This window comes from Perognathus longimembris, chromosome 1 (genome assembly GCF_023159225.1).
Source record: "Perognathus longimembris pacificus isolate PPM17 chromosome 1, ASM2315922v1, whole genome shotgun sequence".
Lineage (NCBI taxonomy): Eukaryota > Metazoa > Chordata > Mammalia > Rodentia > Heteromyidae > Perognathus > Perognathus longimembris.
In genome coordinates this window covers 46,706,260-46,716,421 of record NC_063161.1, presented here as the reverse complement: position 1 = coordinate 46,716,421, position 10,162 = coordinate 46,706,260, and the positions used below count along the sequence as shown (strand labels likewise).

The 10,162-nt window shown below is 35.0% G+C and overlaps 1 protein-coding gene across 1 annotated transcript; it reads left to right on the top strand.

Moving 5' to 3' along the window:
• The first annotated feature begins 7,898 nt into the window (after window positions 1–7,898).
• LOC125348403 (olfactory receptor 6C6-like) lies at window positions 7,899–8,861 on the top strand. Its single transcript, XM_048341612.1, has one exon. It carries the CDS (start codon window positions 7,902–7,904, stop codon window positions 8,859–8,861), a length of 960 nt encoding a protein of 319 aa, XP_048197569.1. The 5' UTR covers window positions 7,899–7,901.
• The last annotated feature ends 1,301 nt before the right edge of the window (window positions 8,862–10,162 follow it).

Genomic DNA, 10,162 nt, shown 5'->3' with positions numbered 1-10,162 from the left:
TAACTGTGGACCTGGGTGCTGTTCCTGAGCTCTTCAGCTCAAGTGTTGCGCTCTACCACTGTGCCAGTTCTGGTTTTCTGGTGCTTAATTGGAGATAAGAGTATCATGAACTTTTCTGCCTGGGTTGGCCTTGTATCATGATCCTCAGATCTCAGCCTCCTGAATAGCTAGGATTACAGTTGTGAACCACAGACACCCTGCTACCATTATCTTTCTTAATGAGCAATGTCGCCATACATTGCCTTGTGACTAAATGCTAAGAAGAATTTTCCTGGTGCGTATGTGCCATGTGGTCTCCAGGACCCCAGCCAGGCCAGACTGCAAATCTGCTTAGTATCAAGTGTAGTGGTAACTATGTTTTGTGCTTCTTTCATTCAGTCCTTGCTTTGCATACACAATCAACCTCAGTTGTCCTTATTCCATTCATTACATTCTGAGACTTTTCTTTTTTTAATAATGCTATACTCATCGCTGAAAGTCTAGTTAGTATTTTCTGAGGCTTTATTCTTTTTTTCATCATAGTTCCTGCCTCATACCTCTATGAGTACTCTGAAAAATCAAGCTCTAGGCCTAGTTTGTCAAATCAATACACCTAGCCCTTTCAAGCAGACTGCATGATGAAATCTCTTTTTATTCTGCTGCTTTCCTAGTTCACTAGGAAACATATTGATTTTGACATCAAAGGCTCAGCAGCTTTCTTACTGTTCTCAAGTATTTCTACATATACACTACAGTGCATAGGTACCAGTACTATTTTCATCAGCTATTGCAAATTTCTTAATGGGAATATAACTTCAATATTGATGTTAAATCAAACATAATTTGAGGTTATGTTACACCAGCATTAGTCTATGAGGAGGCTCTTCATACCACTTGTGTGTGTCATGTTCACATAAAAGTAAAATTTAGCCCAAACCCAAACATTCTTCAAAATATTAATTTCTAAGTTTTATAATGTGTTGGACCCGGGTAACTGCAACCGAAGTAAGGACATGGGAGATGCAGAGGTGAGTGGACCAATGCACACTTTATTTCAGGATAGCCAGGGTTTATATAGGGTTGGAAATCAATTCACAACTTCAAGAGTAAAATTAATACAGGAAGATATTTGTTTCAGTACAAAAGTTGAGGATGTCTCTACCGGGAGGCTACTACAAAGGGTGACTTCTACAAAGGGCTACGCTACTACAAAGATTATTGATACTAAAACAGAGGATTAAACCAGTCAAGGCAGAACTCTATCTATCACCTAGCTACTATTTCCTTGAGACCAATTATCTTTGACCATGATTTCTCTATTTACTGTGAAAAGACTTCTCTGGAGCATCTGGGCAAACAAATATCCCCAGGGAGGCTCTATACTCATGACAAAGTGGCTTCCTTTGGCCATCAAACACAGGAGACTTATTTAATGGAGACTTTTTCCCCCACAGGCTTATTAGTTTGCTAATAAGGCATCAGAACTTCTGTGCCAAGGCTAAGTTTCCCACTGGTCAGAGAAGTTATTCTCCCACAATAATGCTTCTTTTCTTTTCTGGTCTCTTAATCATACTTATGCCAATATCTCCATGTAGGCATTGAAAGAAATTTGTTCTGTAAAATTGTTACCTAGCTGAAATTTTAATTATAGGTATCCTAGCTCTTTATTTTTTAATTTATTAAGAGGCTTAGAATATGTGTTAGGGTTAATTTTAGGGTTAGCATTGGGATAACAGTTCATATTTGCATCAGGGCTCAGGTTAGGGTTAGGCTTGGAGTTAGAGTTACAACTAGTGTTAGGATTAAATTTGGGGTTAGTTTGAGGGTCAGGTTTAGAGCTAGGGATTGGTTTAAATTGTGGGTTAGGTTGAGGCTAGGTTTGTGGTTAGGTTTAGGATATGCATTACTTGTTAGGATTAGGGTATGAGTTCAGTTTAGCCCTAGAGTAGGATTAGAGTTAAGGTGAAGTATAAAGTTAGGATGAGTATTAGGGTTAGGACTTATTAGCCATTATTGTTAAAAATCAGGGATAGGGTAAGGGGTGATTATTGGTTAGGGATAAGTTTAGCCTTAGGGTTATATATCAGCTTTATGTTTGGGGCAAGGGCCAAGATAGTCTAGGTTAGAGTTTTTTCGAGGCTAAGGTTAAGGTTAAAATTACGGTTACAGATAGACACATTGATCAATGGATAGAGTTAGATGTTAGAGTTAAGATTGAGAAGCAGTTAGGATCATATTCCCAAGACTGTAATAGTTATATCAAACAGTTTAAATACCTTGCTCAGGCCTATGGCCTTACATAGCATGACAAATATTTAATAATATCCTCCAGCCTTACCCCAGCGGAAAAAAAAAAGTGTATGGACTTGCCACCCAGGCACATGCAGACGATGCCCACAGCTTAGATAATGGCTTTCCAGTTGGAGCAACAGCCCTGCCCAGGGAAGAACCCAACGAGAATTATCAAAATAATGCCCCTGGAAGAGAAAGTAGAAATAGGATGATAACTTGCTTAAAGGCTGGCCTCAAAAAGGCAGCTCATTGCCCACTTACTTATGACAAATTAAGACACATTACCCAAAGGTACAATGAGAATCCCACCAAATTTCTTGACGGCCTTTCCTTAGCTCTCCAGTGTTATACTAAACTAGACCCAGATTCAGCGGAGGCCAAGGTGGTTCTCAATACTCATTTCATAGCCCAATCTGCTCCTGATATTAGGAAAAAGTTTTTGTTTTATTTTTTAAGGCTGAGGATGGTCTTCAACCCCTCAAATGAGATCTGGTGAGCATGGAATTTAAGATTTTCAATAATGGAGAGGAGCAGGAGATCACCAATAAGACTGTTCATGAGAGGGAGAATTTCATTTATATAGATAGGGTTAGGTTTGTTCAAGGGTTAGAGTTAGTCACATGCATTTGACTTAGTGTTAGAATTAAGGTTAAGGTATGGGTTTGGTTTAAGCTTAGAGTTGCATTCGTGCTTGGATTAGAATTAGGGTAAAGTGTAGTGGGTAAATTAAGGTTAGGTTTGGGCTTTTTGAATGGGTATGTGATAGTGTTTGGGGTAGGGTTGCTTTTACCTTTAGAGTTGGTTTTAAGGGTAAGATTAGAATCAGTGGTCAGGTAATTATTGATGAGTGGTAGGGTTAATATGAGGATTAGAGTTTGGGATAGAATTTTGGCAGATCAGTATTTAGGTTTATTGTTAGGCTGTAAGGTTACTGTAGGTTTAGCTTTCATTTTGGGATTTGAATTGATATATGTTAGGGTTAGGGTTAGAGTTAAGTATTCGGTTCACTGTTTCAGATAGGTTCAGAGTTAGGCCTAATTATGATTATGGTTAGGGTTAGTGTAGGCTTAGTGTTATTCTTAGGGTTAGGGTTGATTGTGGCTTTGTGCTAGAGTTAGGATTATTGGTAGTGTTAAGATGAGGGTAAGAATTAGTGTTCTGGTGTCCAATGGGGCTTGTTTTAGTTTTGATGAGGGGTTCATTTTATGGTTAGTTGATTGTATGTATCTAGACAAAATATTAACAAATGAAAATATATGGTGATTTGTTTTGATTCATTAATTTCTATTCAGGGACCTAAGCCTTAAATCTCACATGTACCTGTAATCATTTTTGAAAAATTGTGGTTTATAAAAGCATACATGCAGAATTTTTTATTGCTATACTTTTTCTAGCAACCAAAATTGGTAATATTTTATCCTGCAATAAAAAGGAAGGATTAAATAATGTTATATCTATGTTAAGAAGGCTTATGGAACTATAAACTAATGAAGAATTTCCATGAATTGATGTGGTATATTATTAAATGAGCCAAGAAAAAATATATATGGTATCTACACTAAAGCACATGTTTTTGGTTTTGTTTGGGTTCTTTTTAACCATATTCTTTTGTTTCTTTATTACTGGGGATTGAACCCAGGACACCGAACTTTCTAGGCAAGCACTTTGCCATTTAACTACCTCCCAGTACATAATAATGTACATCTAAAATGGATTTAAGAGTGAGAATATAAATTAATGGGGGTTAAAATTGAAAAATATAAAATTTGAGAAGGATGGCCTCATGTTCTCACTTTCAATATCCACTTAAAGTATTCTTCATTGTCCCTGTTTTATCTCTGAGCTTGTAACTGTGGTTTCAAAAACAGATGTTTGATAGGAAATCAAACTTTACTGCAATCTCTAATGAATTCTCTGGGAACATAGTCAAAAGGAATGTTTGTGTGTATGTGTATATTTGTGTATGTGTGTGTGTGTGTGTGTGTGTGTGTCAAAAACACTCTGTGCTAAAATTTGGCAATCCCTTAGGAAAAGATGTTATTGGATCTTAGCTATCCTGAGAATTCTTTCTTCTTGTTAGATAAATTTCTGTAATACAAAAAGGCATAAATACTCCATGATGTCATAAGACCATTAATATTCCTACTATATCTTATACCCCTTTTGCAAAGTAAATAAAATACTTCAATACTCTAGGAAGCTCCAGAGAAAGGTAGATAACTTTTCTAACAATGTTTAATAAATTTCCCAGAAAATATCTCTTATAATATATGTAAAACAATGTTATACTTCAGAATAAAAACTAGTATGTAGGAAAAAGGATGGATTAACTCTGCTGTCAGTTTACCAAGGTGAGTTAAGTGCTAGAAGTACTTAAGTTTTTCCCAAACTTGTATACAATTTATTTACAAAAAGAAAAACTGTTAAACTATTTATGAGTAAGTATTTTATCTAGGTTGACTTGTAGGAAATTATGAATGCTTCAATGTAAAAATAAAAAATGATTTAAACAACAAAATATCTTTTAACTTTTACTGTTCTGATTTATAGCATTTAACAAAACTGAATATACAGTGATACTCAACAGATATTATGTTAAAAATGAACTATACAAATTGTAGGTAAGGAGGAATGTGAGGGGGAAACACAGAGAAAATGAGGGAAGAGGCAACACTGTTCAAAAGGAAATGTATTCATTTCCTGACCTATGTAACTGTAACCACTGTGTATATCATCTTTACAATGAAAATAAATTTTAAAAAGATTTAACAAGGAAAAAGTCTGAATGTAATTACATTTATTGACCTGTTTCCACATTATTATATTTTCAGTACCTGTTGTAGGAACATAGAGAATATATCATTTTGAAACAGGACATTTGGTCTGACTTGATAACAGTGTTTATTACGATTAGGTATTCTGATCAAGCTGTCACAGATGACTTGAAGGATGAGAACATTTTTATAATACATGTTTCATGAAACCTGAATATGTTAAACTGAAGAAATCTGGGATGTTGAAGACCTAGGCACTGAAAGTTTTTCAGAGGTTACTAATCATGAGACTTTTAATTACTTCTCTCTCTCTCTCTTCCTCTCTCTCTCTGTCACACACACACACACACACACACACACACACACACACACAAATAACAGACTCATTACAAGCATATGCTGCTTCATCTACCTACAATAATGACTCATTTCTTCCCCACTCTTTAAGAGCCTAAAATCCAAATACCCAGATATGTCCTGTAAATTCCTGGGGAATACACTAGGAAAACTTATCATTTTCAATTCTGTTTGGGCTCTTTATATTTTCTTTCATTTTTTTGGTGAAGGTTCAGCTTTACTTCAGATATACTTTTTACTGTAAAGGTGATGTCTAGAGGGGTTACAGTTATATACGTCAGGTAATAAATACCTTTGTTTTTGAACAGAGTCACCTCTTTGTTTTCTCACAGGTTTTCCCTCCCTATCCATGTCCCCCACAAGTTCTATAGTTCATTTTCAACACAGAGCCTCCTGAGTATCACGGCTGCACTAGTTCATTTTTTCATGTTTTCTGTTTCTAAAGAATAATTTGTGTGTTAAATTTTTGAAATCTATTTACATCTTCCACACAGAAGATATAATACTAAAAAGAATTCATTTAAAATGGGCTTCCTTCATTGGATAATAAAAAAAATACTGAGAATGATATTTTTCTCTAGAGTATCACTTACACTTTTAAAAATAAATAGCCTATGACTTGGCTTCTGGTAACAACTTAACAATAAAAACAAAACCTCTGGATCAACTTTTCTAAAACTGATTCTAGCCATAACATTTGAATGTAGCTTCTCTTAATTGAATCTGTTGTCTAAATGCAGGTCTAAATACAGTTTTGTTCTATATATTTTCATTTTATTTGTCTTACAGTTTACAAGCCTTCAAGAATGGTGAGTTTTATACATGTAGATATCAATATATTCAAGAAATGTTATTGTTTGATTGTTAATTTGCATGGTAATTTCACATGTTTATTTGAATAGAACTATCTATACAACTCAAAATTAGTTAATTGCATTTACAAAACCTACTTTGAGTTTGAAATGTATATATGCTTCATGCCTATCTTCCCAGATAATGCTGACTTACAAAACACTCATGCACTTGAATGTGCTTATAGTTAATGAGCCAATAGGTGTGTATCAGTACCAGAAAATTCTCCTATATTAAATGATTTTCACTGTAATTCTGCTTTTTAAACATTTTTAAAGTCTGGCTTCATAAGTTAGAATTTGTTATTTCTAATCACACATTATGAAAATCATTCTGTTTTAATGAAGTAAAACAATTTTTCTTTCAGGGTTTAATTTTTCCTTATATGGAGTCCTCTAATCTACAAAAATATATCACTTATGGTTACTCCTCTATAAGCCTTACTTTCTCTTTCCTTTTCCATTTCTATTACATATCCTCAACACACATGTTATTGTTTGTCTGCTTCTTCAACTGTTTATCATCATTACCAGTTCACTTCACATTGTGAGTTTTCTAATCACAATATATGAAATATTTGTTATCTATGTCAGTATTTAAAATAATTCAGCATGCAAAGGAAGTGGTGTCCAAGCTAAAGATCGTAAGGGATGAGGGGATGAAAAATCTTCACAAGCCAAGAAAATAAAACTTTCTCTGTATATTACATGAAATATCTGAGGAAACAAAAGCAGTAATTTTTCTAAATGGGCTCTGGATAGAACTCAATGGGCAGAGCATGGGCTTAGGATGTTCAAGACTGTAGGGTTCTTTCTTACCAATCCAAAAGAATCCATCCACTAAACTAGTAAACACATGGAACTGTGATACAATAAATACAATAACATAAGTGAACAAATTCTGGTAAACAATCTGGTGGAGGTTTGTGTATATGGAGGGGTACATTTAAAAGACTAACTGTAGATTGTTAGGCATGTGCAATTATGGTTCTGCTTTAAAACATCTAAAATGATTGAGCTATGATAGACTACTTGACACTTGCATCTTGTGCAAGAAAGAAGTCCATGTCATAGGTTAATTATTCGCATAAGAGAATAAAATGTTACCATTTATGCATGAAATCTTGCACAAATGTTTACAAAACTGTGATTATTGAGAAGTACAAACATTTGTTATTGAAAGTAGAGTATATATAACAAAGGAATACTTTTTGCTTTCTATCTGAAACATCACTGTTCCAACTGTGGCTTAAGCACTGAATATCTGCTACTTTTCCATATAGATGACTTTTCTCTTTATTCAGAACGCATAAGACACAGAGGAGGAAAAAAGGAAAGCAAGAGTGACAGTGTTGACCTTCACAGTTGTGACTACTAGATAGTTTTGTTACCATCTTTAAAACCTGTGTTAACTTCACATTTCTCACTTATGTTTCTAAATCTCAAATTGGTTCATGACACAAACCCAGGAGGACAGGTTAGCACTGCTCAATTCAAGACATGCTCATTGTGACGGACTCTAAGCTGATTTGTGCAAATATTGGTACATGATGCGTTTTTCTGTGACTGAAAAAAGTAGTATATATCTTTTCTTACATGGGAAAATAATTTCTTTTATTTTCTGTAGAATTGATAGGAGAAAAAGGAAATGAAGAACAAATCAGAGGAAATTGTGTTTATCTTGCTGGGACTGACAGAAGACTCACAGCTGCAAATCGTGGTTTTCTTGTTTCTCTTTGTCAATTACATCTTAAGCCTGATGGGGAACTTAATCGTCATCCTGCTCACATTGCTGGACCCCCGCCTCAAGACTCCAATGTATTTCTTCCTACGAAATTTCTCCTTCTTAGAAATTTCATTCACCACAGTCTGCATCCCAAGGTTCTTGACCAGCATTCTCACAGGAAACAAAACAATCTCCTACAATGGTTGTGTGACCCAACTCTTCTTTTTCTTTCTACTAGGAATTACAGAGTTTTACCTACTGGCGGCCATGTCCTATGACCGCTATGTGGCCATCTGCAAACCCCTGCACTACCCTGTCATCATGAACAGCAAGGTGTGCCACCAGCTGGTGCTCAGCTCCTGGGTAATTGGATTCTTAACCATCTTTCCCCCTTTGCTCTTAGGACTCCAGCTGGATTTCTGTGCATCCAGAACCATCGACCATTTCCTATGCGACACTTCCCCTGTCCTGCAGCTTTCCTGTACAGACACAAGTTTCATAGAAATGATGGCTTTCGCCTTAGCTTTGTTGACACTTGTCTTCACATTGTTCTTGGTGGTCCTCTCCTACATATTCATCATCAAAACCATTCTAAAATTCCCTTCAGTCCAACAACGGACAAAGGCATTTTCCACTTGTTCCTCACACATGGTTGTCATCTCCATTACTTATGGGAGTTGTATCTTTATGTATATCAAGCCTTCTGCAACAGAAAGAGTGACTTTCAATAAAGGTGTAGCTGTGCTTAATACCTCTGTGGCCCCTTTACTAAATCCTTTCATTTATACTCTAAGAAACCAGCAGGTAAAGAAAGCCTTTAAACATGTGCTTCAAAGGTTTCTTTTCTTTGCAAAACCAAAAAGCAATATGCAGGTAAAGTGAGCATGTTGTTGAGACATGCATGACAAAGCCTTACAAAATAGTTCTGATCTATGCCAGTTTTTACCTTCAAGATTTATATCATATTATGTTTAGCAATATGCTCTATAGTCTTCTTTCAAAGGAGATGTTTAGAATCCTACTGGTGGCAACTAATTGTAAAAAAAAAAAAAAAAGAAAACTCATCCATTCTATATTCACTGATAACTTGGGTTTGGGCCATGTCTAAATATTTAATCCAATTTTCATATTACTGTTCCCTAATCAGTGATTACATACCTAAAATGCATTCATGTTATTCCTGTTATAAATGTTGTTTCAGGGTTTCCTTTAGGATTCTGGTTTTAAGGATCAATGTACAAGGCACCATCCATGAAAGAAAGAATAATGGGAAAAGCAATGAACATTAGTATATTTTGTGATAATCTTTTTTTCTAAACTAAAGTACTTCTAGATCTATATTTAACCTGGGAAGAATAAGATCTCTACCTCATTTTCTTCTTGAAATTCTGTGTGTGTGTGTGTGTGTGTGTGTGTGTGTGTGTGTAATTAATATAATTCTAGTAGTTTACATTTATATGGGAATAAAGTGTTCCAACCAAGAGTTTTTCTTATAATGATTTTTTTCAATAATACTGCTTTCTGAGAAGGGAATGAACACATGAAGACACAGGTTTTAGAAGAACTTGAAAATAGAACTCCTTCACACCATGAGACAATGCTCAAATCATTCAATAACAATAATAGTAAGGATGCTTTTAGCAATAAGTAAAAATTAGTAGCAATTTTAATTGTTAAGTGTGCATGTTAAGTTTCCCATCAATTTTTGTGAAAGTTTAACATATTATACCCACCTTACTCCACTGTAAAGATACTCATCTAAGAATAAAAGCTTTCATCTTAACACCCACAAAGGAAATGAATGGATAAATAATCAATTTTTCATCTTCCTGGAGTCAAGTTAATGGAAATGAATCCCTGTACAACAAAACAGCTTCCTTGGGGGAAGTTGCTTGAATTCTTGTGTGGCCACCCCAAATTAACTCTACCATAGGTGAAGTGATTGTTTTTCTAAGGCTGAACTCATTAGGTGAAACTAAACAAGAACTGAGAACTCACTTCTGCAGTATAAACCTTATATCAGCTAAGGATTTTAACGTGCATCATGTTGATACAGAACACTGATTTCTTTATTAATAACAAAAAATAAAGAGTTGGCTCATGTGTACCAAAAACATACATAAATGAAATATTTCTTTACAATGATGTTTCATTTGAGGTCAATGTACATTTTGGAAGTTTTA